Here is a 23,794-nt window from a genome sequence, read left to right as displayed (position 1 = left end):
CCTGCGGGTCTGGTGATGGAACCCAGGGGCTCAGCCTCTGAGTTACACCCCTGCCCTATATTTTTTTTTTCCTTTATTTTGAAACAGGGTCTCAGTAAGTTGCGGAGGGCCTCACTGAGTAGCTGAAGCTGTCCGTGAACCGCAATCCTCCGGTCTCAGCCTCTCAAATGCTGGGATGACAAGCGCGCGCCACCACGCCAGGCTATATTACTACTTTTTATTATAACACATGACAATGTTTTGTTCTGTTATTCTAACTTCTGCCTGTGCGTTAGGCGGTAGTGTCTAATGAGACTCATTATGCCTGCATGAGTCTCATTAGACACTACCTTACCTTTCACCGTGTGCCATATTCTGTGTCTTATGTTCTAGAAGGTCTGATTGCATGTTGAGAGCGAGCAAGCAAGGGGAAGGATGGTCCTTCATTGTGTGCTACTTGTCTCCACTCCGCAGCCGTGCAGCCGGAGGCCCTTGTGCATGAAGACAGATTTGTTCTATGGCCTCGGAGTTGGGTGCCGGGGACGATGGCAGCTGCGCTGAGCTGGCGAAGCCCCTCTATCTTCAGTACCTGGAGAGGGCCCTCCGCTTGGACCATTTCTTGCGACAAACGTCAGCCATCTTCAACAGGAACATATCTAGGTGTGTTAGTCTCTGCAGTGTAATGTCTACACATTTCTCATTCCTGTCATCCCCATAGAGCTAAAGTATGTTTGATTCTCTTTGTCTTCTTCTTTCAAGTAAAATATATTGTGTGTGTGTGTGTGTGTGTGTGTGTGTGTGTGTGTGTGTAAGTAATTGGGGATTAAATTCAGGGGTGTTATACCTTCAAGCTACACCCCCACCCAATTTTAGGTTTTTGTTTTTTTTTTTGCCGTACTGGGGATGGAACCCAGGGTCATTCTACCTCCGAGAGGCAGCCTCAGCCCTCTTTTTTATTCTTTAATTTGAAACAGGGTCTCACTGAGTTGCAAAGGGCTTCACTAAGTAACTGAGACTGTCCTCGAACCATGATCCTCCTGTCTCAGCCTCCTAAATGCTGGGATTACAAGTGTGCACCACCATGCCTAGTTTTAGTTTTTATCTTGAAACAATTGCTGTTTTGTTAACCTTTTTTTGTGGTACTGGGGATGGAACCTAAGGAACTTGTATATCTAGGCTATATACCCAGAGCTATTTTAATTTTTATTTGGAAACAGGGTCTTAAGTTCCTGAGAACTTCAGTAAGTTGCTGAGGCTGACTTAAAACCTATCATCTGCTGGTCTCAGCTACCCAAGTACTGGGATGCTAAACGGTTTTGAAACAGGTTTGCAGTTGCTGAGGTTGGTCTTGAACCTGTGATCCTCCTGTCTCAGCCTCCCAAGTAGTGGTATTATAGGCATGTGTCAACATGTGCAGCTTAAATGGTTTTTGGTTTGGAACAGGGTTTTGCTAGGTTGCTGAAAGTATTGTTGAGTAGCTAAGGTGTCCTTGAACAGAAGGATCATAGGTTGAAGACCAACCTCAGCAACCTAGGAAGGGCTTGTTTCAAAATATAAAATCGGGCTGGTGCCGGGTGTGGTGGTGCACGTTTGTAATCCCCGCTCTTGGGAAGTGGAGACAGGAGGATCGCGCAGGTTCGAAGCCAGCCGTGCTGGCTTAAGAGACCCTGTTTCCAAATAAAAATATAAAAATAGGTCTGGGAGTATAGCCCAGAGGTAGAAGGGCTTCCAGGAACCCCAGTACCACCCAAAAAAAAAAAAAAAAAAAAATTTTGGGCTGGAGGTATAATTTGAAGGTAGAACACCCCTGAATTCAGTCCCCAGTTCCACCATAAAACCCCCAAAAACCAAACTTTATATTAAAAAAAACGGTTTCTTCTGTTAAGTGCCCAGTTCTGCTAAGCCTACACTGTATTATTTTGCTGGATGAACTATGACTATGGGCTTTCTCTCTTTAATTGACAGTGATGACAGTGAGGATGGGCTGGATGACAGCAATCCCTTACTGCCCCAGTCTGGGGACCCCTTGATACAAGTGAAGGAAGAACCTCCACATTCCTTGCTTGGGGAAACTTCTGGAGCAAGCAGTTCTGGCATGCTAAACCCATACTCCCTGAATGGAGTGCTCCAGTCAGGTCAGTTTGGCTTGAGGTACCATTTCGGGTTACCAGTTCACTTGGATTCATCCTTTCTGTTTTTTAAGAAACTCATTGTGTTTCTTTATACAGAATCAAAATCTGAAAAGGGGAATTTATATAACTTCTCTAAGTTGAAGAAAAGCAGAAAGTGGCTAAAGGTAAGAAGAGATAAGACAGAATGTGTACAATTTTTTTTGTGTGTGTGGTACCAGGAATTATGTCCAGGGACAGTCTACCCCTAGCCCCATTTTTATTTTTATTTTTTATTTATTGATTGATTTTTTTGGTGTGTGATACTGGAGATTGAACCCAGTGGTGTTCTGTCTGAGTTATACCCCTACTTTATTTTTTGAAACAGGGTCTCACTAAGTTGTGAAGGGCCTCACAACTTGCTGAGGCTGACTGTGAACCTGTGATCCTCCTGTCGCAGCCTCCCAAGTATGGGGATTACAATTGTGTGCCACCATGTCCGGCTTCCTCCAGCCCCCTTTTTTAGTTTTTTTTTTTTTTTGTGTGTGTGTGTGTGTGTGTGTGTGTGTGTGTGTGTGTGTGTGGTACTGGGGGTGGAACCCAGAGGCTTTCTACCTCCGGGCTATACTCTCAGATCCATTTTATATTTTATTTGGAAACAGGGTCTCACTAAGTTGCTGAGAGCCTCACTAAGTAGCTGAGGCTGGCTTCGAACCTGTGCGACCCTCCTGTCTCAGCCTCCCAAGCGTGGGGATTATAAGCGTGCGCCACCACGCCCGGCTCCTTTTTTAGTTTTGAAACAGGGTCTTACTGGGTTGCTGAGAAAGGATTGCTATGTATCTGAGGCTGACCTTGAATGTGCAGGATTCTGTGTGTGTGTGTGTGTGTGTGTGTGTGTGTGTGTGTGTGTGTGTGTGGGGCACTGGGGATTAATCCCAGGGGCATTCATTCTACCTCTGAGCTACACCCCAGTTCTATTTTATTCTTTCTTTCTGATTGATTGATTGATTGATTGATTGTGTACTGGGAATTGAACCTGGGGACATCCTACCTTTAAGCTATACCCCTGTCCTATTTTACTTTTTTTAAAATTTTGAAACGGTTTCCCTAGGTTAATGAGTCTCATTACTTGTTGAAGCTGTCCTCCCAGTGACCAAAATCAGTAGCCGGACTTCCCTGCGGGGGCATCAGAGGAGAGTAGATGCTCTGTACTTGCTGAGGAACCTCTGCTGCCATCTGAGGGCTTCCACCATGCTCACTGCTAAATTCCCCCCAACACTGGCTGTCTCGGGGCTGGAAACGACTCTCAGCTCTTCTTTTTTCTTTCTTTCTTTTTTTCTTTGAGGGGGGAGGCGTCTGGGGATGGAACACAGGGGTATTCGGCCTCTGAGCTACACCCCCTGTCCTATTTTTTTTATTCTTTATTTTGAAACAGGGTCTCACTGAGTTGCAGAGGGCCTCACTAAGTAGCTGAGGCTGTCTGCGAACCACGATCCTCCGGTCTCGGCCTCCCAGATGCTGGGATGACAAGCGTGCGCCACCACGCCCGGCTCCTATTTTTTTTAAACAGTCTCACTGAGGTGTAGAGGGCCTCACTAAGTTGCTGAGGCTGGCTGTGAACCTGCCATCTTTGTCAGGTCCCAAATACTGGGATTATAAGCCTGTGCTGCTGTGCCCAGCTAGCCTTGGATTTTTAGCACATTCTTTTACACTGGATGTGTCCTTTGTTTTTGCTTTTCCATGCTGGGTTTTGAATACAGGGCATAGTACATGCTAGGCAGATATTCTACCACCAAACTATACCCCTGATTCCTAGAGGTGACTATTTGGAGAGGATTCAATGAACGCATTTTAGCAAACATTATTGAGTATAAATTACTGTGGGGGAAGAGAGGTACAGAAATTGCTCAGATAAGATCCTTGCCGTCATTGGTTCATGGAGTAACCAGGAATATTAATTGACTTTTCCATCATTCTGAGTAGTCCATTCAGTAAATGACGATTGAGTACGTCCATGTGCCGGGTACTGTTGTACGTAGACAAATTTCCTGCCCTGTGGCGCTTACGTTCTGCACGAGGAGGCAGTGAGCAGGCCTGTAAACAAGTACATAAATATTACTACTTTAAGGAAGTTGCAGCATTTCAACTGACTTGTGAATGATTTGAGACCGTGTGGAAACTAAGATTGGAAGAAACAACCGCGGCCATCATGAGTCGTTTGGTTTGTCTGGGAGAGAGAAGGTCAGTGTCAGTGGAGCCCAGTGACTGAGGTGACGGTAGCAACAAGATTAGAGGGTCGGTAACAGAGCCACTTGTAAATGTGTTAAGGGTTTTAGTCCAGTTACATCCTGAGCCATCGCAGTGTTAATAAGTAGCAGAATGGCATAATCTCATTGATACCCTTAAAAGATTACTACCAGTGGTCAAACTAAATTGAAGATAGTGTTTTTTTATTTTAAAATGAATCATTTTTCAATTAGCAGGCATGAGGCCATCAGTTCAAACCCCAGTGCCAAACTAAAGGAAAATGAATCGTTTCACTATATCGTACTTTTCCTGTGAAGAGCTCAAAGCCGTTTAAGTCCTTTAATGTTACCACTTTGTGCTGGGTGTGGTGGCACACACCTTTAATCTCAGTTCTTGAGAGGCTGAGAGGGGAGGATGGCGGGTTGTAGATGCAGCGGCTTAGCAGCCCAGTGAGGCTGTTTCAGAATAAAAGATAAAATATGGCTGGGGGTGTAACTCAGAGGTAGACTACCCTGGGTTCAGTCCTTAGTACCACCCCAAAAAATGACCTCTGTGCACTTTCAGATTCTTCTGTGCAAAAGATTTGATTTGCACCTCATCAGTGCGGCTGTAAGGTGGGGATGCAGAAAGTTTTGTTGAGCCGTTACATTTTTAAAAATTGAGACAAAATTCATTTGTCATAATATTTAACCTTGAAAGCGCACATCTGCTGGGCGTGGCGGTGCACACCTGTAACTAATCCACAGGTGCATGGACTGCGTCGCAACTTGACGAGGCCCCTGCATCGTAGTGAGACCCTGTTTCAAAACAAAAAATAAAATAGGGCTGGGGTTGTAGCTCAGAGGTAGAATGCCCCTGGGTTCATTCCACAGGAACAGCAAAAAAAAAAAAAAAAAAAAAAAAGTATGCCATTTAGTGGTTCTTGGTATGTTTAGAAAGTTGTTCTGAGCTGTTGCCGCTAGCTCATTTGAGAATATTTCATAATTCCCAAAAGTACTCCCGATCTCATTGGCAGCCGCTCCCAGTCTCCAGGTCCCTGGCCTCTGCGGATCCGCCTGTTCTGAATGTCATGTAAATTGAATCTCACTTGGCCTTTGTGTCTGGATCCCTTCACTTACTGTAATGTTTCCAAGGTCCTTCTGTAGTGGCACACAGAAATGCTTTATGTCTTCTTTGTCTCTCCTTTGTGGTCCTGGGGCTAGAACAGCGGCCTTCTCCCTCTGGCCTCTACTCCTACCCCTTTTATATTGTTTTGAAACAGGGTCTCACTGGGTTGCTGAGAGGCTTGCTTTTTTGCTGAGGCTGTCCTCCAACCTGCAGTCCTCCTGTCTCAGCCTCCCAGGTACTGGGATGGCAAGAGTGAGCCACCACGCCCGGCTTGCCTTGGACTTGGGATATATTAGGTATGGTGGAAGTACTTGGTGCAGTGTAGCCTTGGCTGTCTGGTTTAATGAGTGTCCTCTTGTTAATCAGTGACATTGATAAATAGCACTCTACGGGAAATGGAAGTGATTGTTCTCTAGCTGTTTCTGTCATTGGTTTAGGATCTGGAAAAAGTGCTTGGATTATAAATGAAATTGCTTCCCAGCAAGTTACATTTCCTGTTCCCCCCTTTGTAGAGCATCCTTCTAAGCGATGAGTCCAGTGAGGCAGATTCTCAGAGTGAAGATGATGATGACGGCGACGAGGATGAGGACGACGACGAGGAACTCGATCTCAGTAGAGAAGAGCTTCACAACATGCTGCGACTACACAAGTACAAGAAACTTCACCAGAATAAGTACAGCAAAGACAAGGAGGTGAGATTCAAGAGAAAACTCGGGCCGCCATGCAGGGGTTTGCTCTCTGGTTTATAGTTAGCAAAGTCGCGCGTGCGTGAGTGTTACGGAGGATTGAAGAAAGGGTGTCTTACCTGTGAGCTACAGCCCCAACCCTATTTTATTGTTCATTTCAAAGCAGGGTTTCTCTAAGTTGCGGAGGGCCTCAGATTGCTGAGGCTGGCTGCAAACCTGCGGTCCTCCTTTCTCAGCCTCCCAAGTACTGAGATTACAAGCCTGCGCCACCCTGCCTGACATCATTATTGTCATTTCAGTTTTATATTTAGCTGGTGGTGGTTGCTATCAGCTTTATTGAGATATAATTTACATAGCAAAAATTCATCCTTTTAATAAATATTCCATGACTTTTAGTATATTCATATTTATAATAAATATTCTCTTAGAATATTGTCATTACTCTAGAAAGAAATTCACACCCCTTAGCTGTTGTCCCTCCTCCTCTCCCTTAGTGCCTGTCCACCTTTGTAAAGTCTAATGATGGACTTGGCAAATGGTGCAGAGATGTAAAGTCTTTGGGCTGTGCTAGGTATCAAACCCAGGTACTTGAGCATATGCCTTCTTTCTCTATAAATATGCCCACTCTAGACATTTCATACAAATAGGATCATATGACATGTGGTCTGCTGTGTTGGACATTTCTTTTTAAAAAATTTCTTTTTTGTGTGTGGTATTAGAGATTGAACCCAGGGGCATTCTACCTCCGAGCTATAGCCCCCAACCCTAATTTTTATTCTTTACTCTGAAACAGGGTCTCACTGAGTTGCAGAGGGCCTCCCTAAATAGGTTGCTCAACGAACCATGATCCTCCTGTCTCCGCCTCCCAAATGCTGGGATTACAAATGTGTGCCACCATGTCTGGCTCGGGATCTCCTATTTAATGCAAATTTATCTCCTGTGTGTGTGTGTGTGGGGGGGGCACTGGGGATTGAATCTAGAGGCATTCTATGTCCAAGTTACACCCCCAGCCCAATTTTATTTTTATTTGGAAACAGGGTCTCACTAGGGATCAAAATGAAAATTTGAAAGGATTTACTACTTCTTGGTTGAAAAAATTAGATTATTCATATGTTAGGGTTCTGACAATATTTTATTCATAATAATACCGACTCTCTTAGTGGGTGATAAAGAGAGAAAACTTAGAAGTTTTGAGAATTGGGAGGGTTGACTGGCAAGAACCAGAATAGCAAGCATCAGGTACATTGGACATCAGTGGCCCTATCATTAAGGAACGATGGCTTATTTCTTGTTGATTAATTTCCAAGGGGAGACCTTTCTGCAATGAATGAATTCCCTCTTAAATGTATGTTAGAAGTAAGTCAATATTCTGGTAGAAATTCAGAAGTCTGAAGGGTTTTTCTTTGCTAAGTTATTGCTAGCAACCTGTCTTTGCCGTAGCGGTTGAACTCAACACTGGCAGAGTACGGAGAAGAAAAAGGAATAATCTAGTTTGCCAAAGTCTTTCACATAGAATCTGTACTTCTTAAGTGTTTCCAATTCTCAAAAAGAACATGAAACAAATGTCAAGTAAGGTAAATAATATTTACTACTCTGTGTGTGTGTGTGTGTGTGTGTGTGTGTGTGTGTGTGTGATAGTACTGGCGATTGAATCCAGGGGCACTCTACTTCTGAGATCGACCCACAGTCCTATTTTATTTTCCATTTGGAAACAGGATCTCACTTAGTTCAGGAATTCCCTTTGCTGTATTAAATTCTTACTGATCTCTGTGCAAAGAGTACTTCATTTAGGAGCTGTGGTTCCCTCTGGCTCAGCTCTTGGGTAGTAAAGTGGTTTGAAGGCTGCGCAGCAGAGCACGGCGCATCACGGTCTTTGCCTGCTTCAGTTGCAGCAGTACCAGTACTACAGCGCGGGCCTGCTCTCCACACACGACCCTTTCTATGAGCAACAACGGCACTTCCTTGGACCCAAAAAAAAGAAATTCAAAGAAGACAAGAAGCTTAAAGGTGAGCGTATTGTACTTCCTTCCACGTATTTCATTGTTGGTTTCAGAATTGGGTGGCCTGCTGATGCATTTGGACTGTCCATGGTATACACAGTGCAAATTTGCTTTATCTGAAAAACCCTACTGTCTCCTTTTTTATTAGTAGTAAATGTTATTAGCCAGGTGTGGTGGCCCATGCTCATAATCACGGTACTTGGGAGGCTGAGACAGGAGGATCACAGGTTCATAGCCAGCCTCGGCAACTTAGGCCCCCGCAGCTAAGTGAGATCCTGTTTCCAAATGGAAAATAAAATAGGACTGTGGGTCGATCTCAGAAGTAGAGTGCCCCTGGATTCAATCGCCAGTACTATCACACACATACACACACACACACACACACACACACACACACACACACAGTAGTAAATATTATTTACCTTACTTGACATTTGTTTCATGTTCTTTTTGAGAATTGGAAACACTTAAGAAGTACAGATTCTATGTGAAAGACTTTGGCAAACTAGATTATTCCTTTTTCTTCTCCGTACTCTGCCAGTGTTGAAGATATTCTGGGTTGGAAGAAGTTGGTTATGTGCACATAAGTGTGAAGAGTAACCTGAAGTGTTTGGAATAAATTGTAATTTTGTAGTCTTGATTCACTTGACATAGATCACCTCCTGGTGGTCTTCTCCAGTGTTTGCATGTTTGCCAGGAAATATCCTTCCTATCTTACTGAGCTCTAAGCTGTTGGAAACCAGGAAGGAAACAGGAAAAGAAAGTTGTAAACTATCTGTGTAAGGCTGATTTTATTCCCTTGAAGGTATGAATTCTACTTAAAAAGGCCTCTTTTAACATTTTTTTCCTTTTTTTCTCACATTCTGTGTGTGTGTGTGTGTGTGTGTGTGTGTGTGTGTGTGTGACTACGTGTGTTCTACCTCTGAGCTAACCTCCAACCCTATTTTATTGTTTATTTTTAAAACCTGGCCACACTAAGTAGCTGAGGGCCTCAGCCTCCCAAGTACTGGATTATACGTGTGCACCGCACCCTGGCTCTAGGAATCCGTTGTGTGACTATTCCTTCAAGCCCAGTGATGCTTTTTGTTTTGGTAATGGGAATTGAACCTAGGTATGTTCTGCCTTTTAGTACTGTCCCCAGCCCTTTTTATTTTTTACTTGGAAACAGAATCTTGCTAAGTTGATGAGGGTCTTACTAAGTTGCCAAGGCTGACCTTAAACCTGCGATCTTCATGTCTTGGCCCCCTAAGAGCTGCAATCACTGCCAGCATGTGCCTTCTTGCTTGGCTCCAGTGATATTTGTAAACCACCTTCTTAGTATTGAGTTCAAAGAAATTTGGTTCTTGAGTTTTATTTCTCTTTCACGTAAACACATGGAACATCTGGCGTATTTTCCAAGTTAGTGAGGTCTTTTAATATTTATGGGGCTACAGAGGTAAGTGGAGAAATGCTGCCAGCCTCGGGTGAGTGTGGAAGGCACCTGGAGTTTTCATAAGATGATGAGGGTGCTTCCTGGCTCTCTCCTGTGTGTGGGAGGAAGTACAGCTTTATGAGCATCTGTTTCCTCTGCAGCCAAGTTGAAAAAAGTGAAGAAAAAAAGACGAAGAGATGAAGAGCTTTCTTCTGAAGAATCCCCTCGTCGTCACCACCACCAGACCAAAGTGTTTGCCAAGTTTTCTCATGATGCACCTCCCCCTGGTACCAAGAAGAAACACCTATCCATTGAGCAGCTCAATGCTCGTCGCAGGAAAGTATGGCTCAGCATTGTAAAAAAGGAACTACCAAAGGTAAGCCAGTGTCTTCCTGCACAGGTGGCGAGAATCTTTCTCCTGTGCTCTAAGGGGAGGCATGAGACCTAGGGCCTTTTGTAGATAGGAGGTCAGAAAGGAAACCCATCCTTTGGAATTAGGAAAGTGCTCAGTAGTACTCTCTCTTCAGTTAATCTTTTTCTAGAAATTGATCAATTCACAAGACAGGTGATACTTTTTGGTTAAAAAAAAATTGGAGGGAGTAATCTAAAATTCCTATGCCTTAGGCATGTAGTACATTCTGTATATTCTTTTTCTTTAAAAACAAAACAAGTGCTGGGTGTGGTGGTGCATGCTTGTAGTCCCAGCATTTAGGAGGCCGACTGGAGGATCAGGGTTCAAGGACAGCCCCAGCTACTTAGTGAGACCCTGTTTCAAAATGAAGAATCAAAAATAGGGCAGGGGGTGTAGCTCGGAGGTCGAATGCCCCTGGGTTCCATCCCAGACCCGCAAAACCAAACCAAACAAACAAAAACAAACAAAAAACAAGTGAACCTCTTTGGTGAAGGAACACTGTTTCTTTTGCATTTTCTCGAGTTGGGGATTAAACTCAGAACCTTGCACATGGAAGCAAGTGCTCTGTTACTGAGCCTTATCCCTGGTCCTTGTTTTCACTAAGTAGCCCAGCGGAGAGGTGTGTGACACAGTGTTCCTGGCAGAAAAATTGTTGTCTTTTTTTTTTTTTTTTACAGTACTGGGGATGGAACCCAGGGGCATTCTACCTCTGAGCTACACTCCCAGCCCTAATTTTTAGTCCTTTTGTTTTTGGGCTCACTGAGTTGCGAAGGGCCTCCCTGAGTAGCTAAGGCTGTCCGAGAACTGTGATCCTCCAGTGTCCACCTCCCGAATGCTGGGATTACACGCGTGCGCCACCACGCCCGGTGAAAAATAGCTTTTTAAATATAGGAATAGGTTTGGTTTTGGACTTTTGTGGTACAAAGTATTGAATCCATGAGCATTAACCTCTCAGCTAACCCCCAGCCCTTTTTTAAGTTTGTGTTTTGAAACGGAGTATGAGTATATATAGACTAAGACCTGACTTCAGTAGCTCGAGTGAATGCCTGTACATGACACTAAGCAGCCAAGAGCTCTGAATGAAGACGGGTGAATCATAAACAGGCGCTCAGCGCGTGTGGAGTGGCAGTTTCAAACTACTTTATGTACTAGACTTGAACAGTTAAGGCAAAAATAAATTATAGATGGGAGATGTGAGTTTCTCACAGTTAGCAAAGTTAAGTAAGGAAATGGGGAAAGCTGCAGTAAAGCCTGGGATTTGATTGGAAGCAGAGGTTTCACTGTGAAATCACAAACAACACACTACATAAATACAGGTATATAAATACAGATATATAGGTGTCTGTATTTGTGTTAAAATCTGGCAGAGAGCACTTTAACCAAATATTTAAAATAAGCATTACTAATATCCCCCCCCCACACACACACACACTTTTAGTACTGGGGATTGAACCCAGGGGCATTCTTTCTCTGAGCTACACCTCCAAGTCTATTTATTTATTTATTTATTTATTTATTTATTTATTTATTTATCTATGCAGTACTAGGGATGGAACCCAGGGGCATTCTACTTCTGAGCTATACCCCCAGTCCTATTTTTTATTCTTTATTTTGAAACAGGGTCTCACTGAGTTGCAAAGGGCTTCACTAAGTAGTAGCTGAGGCTGTCCGCGAACCGTGATCCCCCTGTCTGAGCCTCCCAAATGCTGGATTACCAACGTGCACCACCACGTCTTGCTATTATTCTGGGGCTATGTGCAAGAGGTGAAAAATAGGGAAGCAAGCCGGGAGTGGGGCGCACGCTTGTAATCCCAACATTCGGGAGGCTGAGACCGGAGGATCGTGGTTCACGGCCAATCTCAGCTACTTAGTGAGGTCCTCTGCAACTCAGTGAGACTCTGTTTCAAAATAAAGAATGAAAAAAATAGGGCCGGAAGTGTAGCTTGGAATAGAATGCCCCTGGGTTTCGTCCCCAGAACTGCAATCAATCAATCAATCAATCAGTGTATCTTGTATATACCTGACATTTTAGTTTTCATTCCCTTTTTTTTTTTTTTTTTTGGTGGTACTGGGAGTGGAACCCAGAGGCTTTCTACCTCCGGCCTATACTCCCAGACCTATTTTATATTTTATTTGGAAACAGGGTCTTACTAAGTTGCTGAGATCCTCACTAAGTATCTGAGGCTGGCTTCGAACCCGTGTGATCCTCCTGTCTCAGCCTCCCAAGCGCGGGGATCACAAGCATGCGCCACCACGCCCGGCTTTAGTTTTCATTCCTTTTCTAAGAATTAAATAAAAGACATTGTTGGGGTATGTAATCTTATTTCAAAAATGAATCCTAAGTGAAATATTATTTTTAAATGTTTTAGGCCAACAAACAGAAAGCTTCAGCTCGCAACCTGTTTCTCACCAATAGCCGAAAGGTAATATTGTAGTTTTGTTCTGGTGGAATGTATTCCTGTTCTTTGAGTATGGTTTTGCCACGTTGTGTGTGTTGTGACCTTTTGATCATGAAGCTAATAGTACCTAAGGGTTTTTCTAAATGTTCTCAATCTATTTAGTGAGTAAAATTGTTTTTTCTCATTTTTGATATTTGATCCTTTTTGCATAAGACCGTGCGTGTAGTCTGCTCTAATTCTTTGGGCAAATCATGAAATCTCTTCATCTAAGAAATGATGGTGTAAGTATCTTCCCTTGGGGGGAAGCAATACAAATTTTCGGAATTGTGGTGCTTTCCTGGGCCAGTTATCCAGCCCCTTTGTTTCCTCAACTTATAAAGTTGAGGTGATGATAATACCAACGTCATACGCATTTTATGAAGAATAAATTAATATATGTCACACTAAAAGTAGTGTCTTATGTGTAAGATAACATGGCTATTATTAATGCATGCGGTAACATATGATGAATTCCCAGCACAGTTCAGGTGTAGTTTTTTTTTACATTGCTTCATCTCCTAAATTGTAGATGTAGATAGATTCCTTATCCCTCTGATCCTCAGAGTCTTGCCCTGAGTCAGCGTTATGAAGCGATATTAAGTGGGAAAGAAAGGGATGTGACCATAAGAGGACTGTGCATTCTGAGCCAGCTGAGGACAGTTGAGTACTGTCTCCTGGTAGTGGTCCTCCCCGGTGTTGACAGTACTGTTGTTTACAGCTTGCTCATCAGTGCATGAAGGAGGTGCGTAGAGCCGCCTTGCAAGCCCAGAAGAACTGCAAGGAAACTTTGCCTCGTGCCCGGCGCCTCACCAAGGAAATGCTTCTGTACTGGAAGAAATATGAGAAGGTGGAGAAGGAGCATCGCAAGCGAGCAGAAAAGGAAGCTCTGGAACAGCGGAAGTTGGATGAGGAAATGCGGGAGGTAGGGCAAAAGCATAAAATATTTAAGGCCCTAATGGCCTCCAACTTGTCAGGAGTTTGGTTTATACTTTGAAAATTGTACATCTAACCAGTGAAATTGTCAGGAAAAAAATTTGTTTCCATGTTCCATCTAACCCAGGGCCTTGTGCATGCTCTGCAGGTGATCTACTACTGAGATGTGCCGTCAGCTCCAGACGTTTCTTTGTTTTGTTTAGGTACACCCTAAGCCCTGTTTTTTTTTAATTTAGTTTTTATTTTTGTGTGATACTAGGGATTGAATCTAAGGCTATTTTACCTCCAAGTTACGGCCTTATCCCTATTTTTAATTTTTATTTTGAAACAGGGTCTCCCTAGGTTGATGAGAATCTCATTACTTGTGGAGACTGGCTGTGAACCTGGGATTCTCTTGTCTCAGCCTCCCAAGTACTGGGATTACAAACATGTGCCACCACGCCCAGGTCCTTTTTATTTGGACCCTGCTTCAAAATAAGAACAAATTAGGGTTGGGGTTGTAGATCAGAGGTAAAATGCCCCTGGGTTCAATCTCCAGTGTGTCTGTCTGTCTGTCTGTCTGTCTGTCTCTCTCTCTCTCTCTCACACACACACACACACACACACACGCACACACACACACAGTCTTGAAAAAGCTTAAAGTATACTGTTTCATAATGTTTACCTAAGGACTTTTGTCCCATCTTTGTTTTATTCCTTATTTTTATTGTTTTTATTATAGGGAGGTGAATCAAGTATAAATTAAGTATAGTTTATGAATTTTATTATAGTTATTCAAAATAATGACTAATTTTGTATTAACGGTATATGTTGTATTCCATATAATTGTCTTTTTATTATTTGTTTACTCATTTTATCATTTGTCTTAAGAATGGCTTAATTTAGCTAGAGTAGTACATGCTTTTAATCCCAATACTTGGGAGGCTGATACAGGAGGATCACAGGTTTGCAGTCAGCCTCAGCTACTTAGTGTGGTCCTCTAAAACTTAGTGAGACCCTGTTTCAAAATAAAGAATAATGAATAAGTTTTGGGGGATAGCTCAGAAATAGAATGCCTCTGGGTTCAATCTCTAATACCATATACTCACACACAAAAAAATGACTTAATTTATTGACCCAATGATTAATTTTCCTTATCTAGTTATTTCAGAGATACTTTCAATTTAGCTTTCTCACATTTAAAAGTAATAACAGTATAGGGCTAGGGGTACAGAGTGAAGATTTAGCACTCGCTAGGCTCTGGGTTCAATCCCCAGCACCCTCTTGCCTCAAATGGTGTATATATGTTGGTGGCAGTGGCAGGGTGTTTCTGTTTTTGTTTTCTGGTTATGGGGTTTTTCTTGCTCTGTGGTGCAAGCTAGTCTCAAGTCTTAGGCTTAAGTAATCCTCTCACTACAGCCTCCCAAGTGCTGTGGCCTACAGCCATACACCACTGCTCCTAGCTTATATTCTTGTTTTATAGCCATCATTATCACAAAACAAATAGATTGTTTTGGGGCGTGTTCTCTGCCTTTGCCCTGTTAGTTTCATATACCTTCTCTTTGGACTTTGAAAACAATTTATAACTTTTGTGCAATTATTTTGCTCTTTGGTAATAAAGAAGAGTTTTTGACCTGCTTTTACAAATAATAAAGCTATTACACATATATTTACTACCTAGATTATAAAACAGAATGTTTGAATTTAGTCGATAATGGAGAATCCTTTTAAAACAATATAGCAAAGAAATGAACCCATCCAGCCCTGTTTTGTTTTATTATTTGAAATACAGTTTCTATGTTGCTGAGGATCTAGGCATGTTGCTGATGCTTCCCTTGAACCTGGGATCCTCCTATCTCAGCCTCCTAAGTACTGGAAATATAGGAATACACTGTAAGTGTCTAGTACCACTTAGTTGCATTTAGTACCATTGAGTTGGCTAAAATAAAATTGATCATTAGTGAATTTCACTTTTTTAAAGGTAAAAGGATTTATAAAGAAATTGTACGAACTATATAAAGGTTTTAGCCAGGTGTGCTGGCACACGCTTACAATCCCAGTACCGGGGAGACTGAGGCAGGAGGATCACAGGTTCGTGGACAGCCACAGCAAGTAGTGAGACTTTCAGCAACCTAGTGAGACCCTGCTTCGAAGGAAAAATAAAATATGGCTGGGGTGTAGCTTGGAGGTAGAACGCCCCTGGCTTCAGGCCTCAGTCTCTCTCTCACACACATGTATGAGGAATTCTATTGGCTGCGTCTTCGAGATAATTGTTGATTTGGCTCTGTTTTTACTTTCAACTTTTTCTCACTTTAGGCTAAGAGGCAACAGCGAAAGCTCAACTTCTTAATCACCCAGACAGAGTTGTACGCCCATTTTATGAGTCGAAAACGAGACATGGGTCATGATGGGATTCAGGAAGAAATCCTGCGGAAACTAGAAGACAGCTCTACCCAGAGACAAATCGACATTGGTGGAGGGGTGGTAGTAAACATCACACAGGAAGACTATGGTGAGTCTTGAGTTAGAAGTTGGAAGAAGCAGGTGCCCTCCATTTTTCATATTTAAGGTTATATATGTTATTGATTCTTGTAAGTTTGGTCTTGATTTATAGTTAGTATTGATTAGAGAAGAGGAAATTATTGTACTAGAGTAGAGAGAATGTATGTTTCTTGAACAGAAGCCTATAAAGTAACTTACAAAAGAATTTTAAAGGAAAGGGTTATATGCGTGTCATATCTTGCAGGTTTGGGAATATTTTATATGTTGTGATTTGTTAATAGAAATAAAAGGTGTTGATTCAGAATTCAGCATCTTAACAGAGATAATCATCTTTCACTATGTAAGATCCTTGGTGGTTGAAGCGTGTGAAAGAGAATTGTTCAGTGTTGGTGTTTTTGTGACTGCGAGGGGAGGGAGGAATTGGGGTGAGGTTTGAGAGGAGTTTAGAGAGAACAGTGATCTAGACCATGTTGACATAGAGGTGAAAGAGAATGGGAGTGCTGTAACCTGTCTTGGGGATCACACATCTATTTCATCTGTTCAGATTGTTCCACCCAGCATACGTATATTCTGATTTTGAATCCTCACGGTCTTTCTGGTCCTGGCTGTTGGTATCACTTTGTAGAAGAAACCTCAGGACTAAGAGAGAATGAATCTCAGTCCCCTGGTGAAGTTTGTGAGCTACACAGACATTCTCGCCTCCTTTATGCTTCTAGCTTCTTGACTCTGTCAAAGAATTTAAACTTTGTTCTCCCTCGTCCTTTGTGAGCCTAGGGATAGGTAGAATAGGAGAATCCGAGAGCCACATAGGTTGGCCTCAGTGTCTTGGGAGAAGATGGAGTGTGATAATCTATAGGTTTTCTTTTTCAGATAGTAACCATTTTAAAGCCCAGGCCCTGAAGAATGCTGAGAATGCCTATCATATTCACCAAGCTCGGGTGAGTCTTAGAAATGAAAGGTTGTATTATAACTGGTCCTAGATAAGCCCTAGAGTCTTCCACTTTGGTGTTCTTCCTCTTTTTTTTTTTTTGTTTGTTTTTTGTTTTTTGTTTTTTTGCAGTACTGGGGCTGGAACCCAGGGGCATTCTACCTCCAAGCTACAAACCCAGTCCTACTTTTTATTCTTTATTTTGAAACAGGGTCTCACTGAGTTGCAGAGGGCCTCACTAGGTAGCTGAGGCTGGCCTTGAACCACGGTCCTCCCGTCTCAGCCTCCCAAATGTTGTCGTGTTCTTCCTTTTCTTAAAACAGGGTATCACGAATTGCATGCACCACCACGTGTGGCGTGTGTGTGTGTGTGTGTGTGTGTGTGTGTGTGTGTGTGTTACTTGGTATCGAACCCAGATACATTCTATCTCTTAGCTAACCCCCAGCCTGAATTTGCTTTTTTACTATTATTATTATTATTATTATTATTTATTTATATATTTTTTGGTGGTACTGGGGATGGAACCTTTCTACCTCCGGGCTACACTCCCAGACCTATTTTATATTTTTATTTGGAAACAGGGTCTCTTAAGCCAGTGCGGCTGGCTTTGAACCTGTGCGATCTTCCTGTCTCTGCCTCATGAGTGCGGGGATTACAAGTGTGCGCCACCATGCCCGGCACGATTATTATTTTTTTAGTGTAGTACAGAGTATTGAACGTGGGCTGTCTACCACCAAGCTACACCTCCAGCCCAATTTTATTTTTCTTTGGAAACAGAGTCTCACTAAGTTGCTGAGGCTGGCCTGGAACCTGTGACCTGCTTGTCTCAGCCTCTCAAGTTGTGGAATTACAAGCATGTGTCACCATGCCTGGTTATTTATTTTCTTTTTATTTATTTGTTTGTTTATTTATTTGTAGCACTGAGGATTGAACCCAGGGACATTCTACCTTTGAGCTGCATCCCCTGCCCTATTTTTTGTTCTTTATTTTGAAACAGTGTCTCACTAAGTTGTGGTGGGCCTAAATAACTGAGACTGGCTGCAAACCTGAGATATTCCTTTCTCAGCCTCCCAAGTACTGGGATTACAATTGTGTGCCACCACTCCTGACTATTTCTTTTTCTTATTTATTTATTTGGTTTTGTAGTACTCGGAATGCACCCCGGGGGCATTCTATCTCTGAGCTATATCCCCAGGCCTATTTTTTATTCTTTATTTTAAAACAGGGTCTCACTGAGCTGCAAAGGGCCTCACTAAGTAGTACCTGAGGCTGTCCGCAAATTGCAGTCCTCCTGTCTCAGCCTCCCAAATGTTGGGATTACAAGTGTGTGTCACCATGCCCGGCTTATTTCTTTTTTATTTTACTTAATTTTTTTTTTTTTTTTTTGTGGTACTAGTAATGGGCATTCTACAGGGGCATTCTACCTCCGAGCTACACCCCTAGCCCTATTTTTTATTCTTTATTTTTGAAACAGGGTCTCACTGAGTTGCAAAGGGCCTCATTAAGTAGCTGAGGCTATCTGTGAACCCTGATCTCCCTCCTGTCTCAGCCTCTCAAATGCTGGGATTACAAGCGTGTGCCATCTTGCTCGGCTGAAATAGTGTTTTACTGAGTTGCTGAGGGCATCATCAACTTGCTGAGGCTGGCCTCAAACTTGCAATCCTCCCGTTTCAGTCTCCCAAGGCTGGGATTACAGGTGTGTTCTACCATGCTTGGCTTCTTCGTCATATTTAAATTAAGAGCATTGGTATCAGGTTACTGTATATGGTGGTATCTGTCTCTGTTAACTTTAGAAAAATAGAAATATTTGAGAAAGGCACAGTACTAAACATTAACTTTTTTTTCTTTTTCAGTACTAGGGATTGAACCCGGGACATTCTTCCTCTGAGCTACACCCCCAGCCCATTTTTTTATTCCTTGTTTTGAAACAGGGTCTCGCTAAGTTATGTAGAACCTTACTAAGTAGCTGGAGCTGGTCTCAAACCTGTGATCCTCCGGTCTCAGCCACCCAAGTACTGGGATTACAAGCGTGTGCTACCACGCCCAGCTGAACATCAACTTCAAGAGGCATTAAGAATACTTTGAAGTGAGCATGGTTTGCTCTCCTGCCAATTGAGTGCTCATAGCTAACACAGTGTGAAGTTTTCATGGTTGATGAAAAAGCACTGCTGGCTTGTTAAAAGAACCATATAGCTCAAGGAATTGCTCTTACTGCTTTGTTTCACTTTAGTAATAATTGGCTCTTATTCACGATATAGTGAAGTTAAATAAAACAGATACTACAGTTAGATTGAATTAAGTGTAGAAAATGCAGTTTCGCTGGGCATGGTGGCATAGACTTGTAATCTCAGTACTTGGGGACTGAAACAAGATTGCAGATTTATAGCCAGCCTTAGCAACTTAGTGAAGACTCCCGTTTCCAAATAAAAAATAAAATAGATCTGGAAGTGTAGCCAGAAGGTAGAAAAACCCTGGCCTCCATCTCTAGTACTACAATTAAAAAAACAGAAATCAAATGCATTTTAACATACTGCGTAGTTGACTGTAACTTTGACAGACTTGATCAGCGGTAGACATGTACTCCACCTTTCTTCACCACTTCCAGTCGTCAAGGTTTATGGGAAATGGTCAACGCTTGTATTATTAGAAACATTGTCTGATTGTTTTTTTCAGTACTGACAGTGTAAATACCTTGTTTGAGCTGTTTTAATATTTTTTTTTAATATCCAGACAAGGTCATTTGATGAAGATGCAAAAGAAAGCCGAGCAGCCGCTCTCCGGGCAGCAAACAAGTCTGGCACTGGGTTTGGGGAGAGCTACAGCCTGGCAAACCCATCTATCCGGGCTGGGGAAGATATTCCACAGCCCACCATTTTCAATGGCAAATTGAAAGGTTACCAGCTGAAAGGCATGAATTGGTTGGCCAATCTGTATGAACAGGTGAGTTCTAGAACTGGGTCATGCCCATTTTCTTACTTTGGTTTGATGTAATTGGAATGAGTACAAGATTAGATTTTAACCCTCTAAGGAGCCTTTTCTTTTCACAAGAAGTAGAAAGCTGTCTCTATATTTCTAACTTGGTGATTTTCCTGGCAAGTATTGTGTCACGTGTATAGTTTGTCTTGGGTGGTCTTCGGAACCTCGAGGGTCTTATTCTGTTTCTGGGTTAGGCTATCCCAAGAATTGGCCTTGGCCTGTTGGTTCCATAGATCAACACTGTAGTGTTGGCAAAAGAAATCATTATAGTAGTGGATAGTAGAGCTGTACTTTATTAAATCTGTCATCTAGGTTAGTTCTTTTGGTTGAGCCCTGTGTGAAGAAATGCAGGGCACGCTGACCATGTATTTTTCCCCTCCAGGGTATTAATGGCATTCTTGCTGATGAAATGGGCCTGGGTAAAACAGTGCAGAGCATCGCCCTCCTGGCCCATCTGGCTGAGGTGGGTAGATGAAATCTTTCAGTCTTCTCTTCAGGTCATTTTCCTATGAGAATCATGCACTTGCAAAGCTCTATGGGATACAAAAGACAGTAAGAACGGGTTCCTTATCCACAAGGTCTTTACAGGAAGCAGATGAGTAACATTTGCTTTTCAAGGGGCCACGGTGATCTCTGAGCATGTGCAGTTTGGGCCACTGTCTCCCACCCTCTGTGGAGAAGCGCTCCTGTAGTGGCACGGGCACTGTCATTACACCAGAAGATGTGTGTTCACACCTCATCCTGCCATGTCTGCCAGTGTGAACTTGGGTAATCCACCTAGCCTCTTTGCAACTGACTTGACTTTCACTCTCTGAGGCTTAGTTTCCTCTTCCATAAAGAAGGGGTAATATCTCCCTTGCAGGAAATTTGCAAGAATTAGGTGAGAAAAGTATGAGTAAGAATACACTTAAAAAAAGCAAAGTCTTAGCCGGGTGTGGTGGCGCACGCTTATAATCCCAGCATTTGGGAGGCTGAGACAGGAGGATCACAGTTTGCAGACAGCCTCAGTTACTTAGGCCTTTCGCAACTCAGGGAGACCCGGTTTCAAAATAAAGAATAAAAAATTGGGCAGGGGGTGTAGCTTGGAGGTCAAATACCTCTGGGTTCATCCCCAGACCCGCAAGGAAAAAAAAAAAAAAGCAAAGTCTTGCTGGGGGTGGTGGCGCGCGCTTGTGATCCCAGCATTCGGGAGGCTGAGACCGGAGGATCGTGGTTCACGGACAGCCTCAGCTACTTAGCGAAGCCCTTTGCAATTCAGTGAGACCCTGTTTCAAAAAGAAAAGAGTCGGGCATGGTGGTGCGCGCTTGGGAGGTGAAAACAGGAGGATCATGCAGGATAGCGCGGCTGGCTTAAGAGACCCTGTTTCCAAATAAAAAGTGTAAAATAGGTCTGGGAGTGTAGCCCGTGTGAGTGTAGCCTGGAGGTAGAAGGGCTTCCAGGAACCCCAGTACCACCAAAAAAAAAAAAAAAAGTACTAAGAACTAGTGCTGGGGGTGTAGCTTGGAGGTACAATGCCCCTGGGCTCCATCCCCAGCAAAGAGGGGGGCAACGTCTATACCAATTCTAATAGTAGAATTGTTATGATAATCGATCAGAGGTGAAAACACTACAAATTACTATGCCATAAGTTTTTTGAGAATGATAGAAAGGAACTCTAGGAGGTCAGGAGAGAGTCATTTGATTTTTCATTTCCCCTGTGATAGGTACTTGCCTATATTGTTATATTAGTACAGGGTGGTGTTGGATATGCAGATTTGGAGATATGAGAAACACACTGTGTTTCTTCTTAAACTTCAGTCGTCATTAATTACCCTCTTTAAATTACATGTCTCTAGTTTCCCTGCAGCTGTCTGACCTCTGTCTCTGTTGCAGAGAGAGAACATTTGGGGCCCTTTCTTAATAATCTCACCTGCTTCTACACTCAACAACTGGCATCAGGAGTTTACTAGATTTGTTCCTAAATTTAAGGTAAAAATAAATCTATGAAAATCTGTTGTTCTTTAAAGTAAACTTTGTGATTTTCTTTGCTGCCTTATTTAATACTTATAATAGTTTAAAATTTTTTACATTGTTTCTGTTAATTACGTTTGTTTCCGGTAAAAATTATCATTATTGTTGTTATTGTTTTGTACTGGGAATTGAACATTAGGGGTGTTCTTTCTCTGAGCTACACCCAGACTTTTTTTTTTAATTACTGGGGAGTGAACCCAGGGGCATTCTACCTCCATGCTGTACCCCTGTTGCTAAGAATCTTGCAATATTCCTGTGGCTGTCCTTGAACCTGTAATTCTCCTGTTTCAGCCTCCCCGAGTACTGAGATGATAATCATGTGCACCACCATGCCAGATTCCTTCTTTTGGTGTGTGTGACACTAAGGATTGATCCCAGAGGCACTCTTCCTCCAAGCTACACCCCCAGCCCTATTTTACGTCTTCTTTGGAAACGGTCTCGCTAGGTTGCTGAGAGCCTTTGCTCTTGCCAAGTCTGGCTTTGAACCTGCTATCTCCTGTCTCACCTCGCAGGTACTGGGACTACAAGCATGCACCATCACGCCTTGCTCCCTTTTGAAATTTTGAAACACGGTCTTGTTAAGTTTCTGAGGGTCTCCATAAGTTTCTGAGGATGGCTTGAACTTGAGTCCTCTTGTCTGAGCCTCCCAAGTACTGGGTTCAGAGATGTGCATCACCAGATAAAGTTTTGTACATTAGTTGTGGGTCATGCAGGTAGCATCACCTGGAGGTTCAGCAGCTCTACACAGTTATTGAAGACAATGGCCAAGAACAAATTAAGGGCTCAGAAGTCCAGGAACTTTGTTATTATTATTATTATTATTATTATTATTATTATTATTATTATTAATTTTGTGGTACTGGGATGGAACCCTTCTACCTCTGGGCTACACTCTCAGACCTATTTTATATTTTATTTGGAAACAGGGTCTCTTAAGCCAGCAAGGCTGGCTTCAAACCCAGGAACTTATTTTACATAGCCAATCAGAAAAACTTTAGGACTAAAATAAAAGCAAAACTTGTTAGTACCAAACGTTGTGAATGATGAAGAGTTAGTAGAGTGCATAAAGCTTCTGTGAAAATCCAGAAGGAACTTACGTGTTCTCAAAAGGCTTTTCTCTGGGCCCTTTGCAGGAAGACCTGATTCCCAAATAGCATCACAAAAATAGGACTGGATCGGGAGGCCGAGACCGGAGGATCCGGGTTCGCGGCCAGCCTCAGCTACTTAGGCCCTCTGCAACTCAGTGAGACCCTGTTTCAAAATAAAGAATAAAAGCCGGGCATGGTGGCGCATGCTTGTAATCTCTGCGCTTGGGAGGCTGAGACAGGAGGATCGCACAGGTTCAAAGCCAGCCTCAGCTACTTAGTGAGGCTCTCAGCAACTTAGTGAGACCCTGTTTCCAAATATAAAATAGGTCTGGGAGTGTAGCCCGGAGGTAGAAAGCCCCTGGTTTCCACCCCCAGTACCGCAGGAAGGCAGGCAGGAAGGAAGGGCCGGCCGTGGTGGCACATTTGTGGCACATGCCTGTAATCCCAGGATTTGGGAGGCTGGGACAGGAAAATCATAGTTTCGAAGCCAACCTCAGCAACTTTGGCTCTCAGCAACTTAGCAAGACCCTGTTTGAAAATAAAAAATAAAATAGGGCAATAGGGCTGACCATGTATCTCAGAGGTAGTATGCCCTGGTTCAATCCCAAGACAGTCCACACACTCACTCAAGTAACTTCTCCACTGGCCAGTAGATGGCCATGTGGTATTACTTACGACTTTGTTACCTCTGACTTTATGCCGAAACTTGGCGTGGGCATCAGGGATCTGTAAGATAGAGCCGGTGAACTAAATCTAGTTATCACCTCTTTGAATTTTTTTGTTATCCCCATTTTTTTATTAAGGTTAAAATACATATAAAATGTACTTATGTACCTTTTTTTGGCACTAAGGATTGAACTCAAAGGCGGTCTACCTCACCTGGCTCAAAATGTACCTTTTTAACCATTTTCAAGTGTACAAGTGTGGTCGGTTAAGTATATTCACAGTACTGAACATCCATCACTGCTTTCTAGTTCTTGAATGTTTTC

General features: G+C 42.8%; 1 protein-coding gene across 1 annotated transcript in view; it reads left to right on the top strand.

The window, feature by feature from the left end:
• Nucleotides 1–496: 496 nt before the first annotated feature.
• The window catches only part of INO80 (INO80 complex ATPase subunit), a gene marked incomplete at both ends in the record, with an annotated part of 102,216 nt that continues 78,918 nt past the window's right edge, over nt 497–23,794 (top strand). The window contains 13 exons of the mRNA XM_080707954.1: nt 497–639; nt 1,945–2,114; nt 2,208–2,275; nt 5,954–6,133; nt 8,014–8,134; nt 9,700–9,914; nt 12,320–12,373; nt 13,107–13,310; nt 15,617–15,812; nt 16,673–16,740; nt 19,461–19,670; nt 20,089–20,169; nt 21,580–21,675. Of these exons, the coding sequence (XP_080564080.1) occupies nt 497–639; nt 1,945–2,114; nt 2,208–2,275; nt 5,954–6,133; nt 8,014–8,134; nt 9,700–9,914; nt 12,320–12,373; nt 13,107–13,310; nt 15,617–15,812; nt 16,673–16,740; nt 19,461–19,670; nt 20,089–20,169; nt 21,580–21,675 (1,806 nt within the window). The remainder of the gene's footprint in view (nt 640–1,944; nt 2,115–2,207; nt 2,276–5,953; nt 6,134–8,013; nt 8,135–9,699; nt 9,915–12,319; nt 12,374–13,106; nt 13,311–15,616; nt 15,813–16,672; nt 16,741–19,460; nt 19,671–20,088; nt 20,170–21,579; nt 21,676–23,794) is intronic.

The sequence above is a fragment of the Muscardinus avellanarius genome, assembly GCF_963383645.1.
Source record: "Muscardinus avellanarius genome assembly, chromosome: 12".
NCBI lineage: Eukaryota > Metazoa > Chordata > Mammalia > Rodentia > Gliridae > Muscardinus > Muscardinus avellanarius.
The sequence above is the reverse complement of the archived record's forward strand: the minus strand, read 5'-3'. Positions and strand labels throughout refer to the sequence as shown.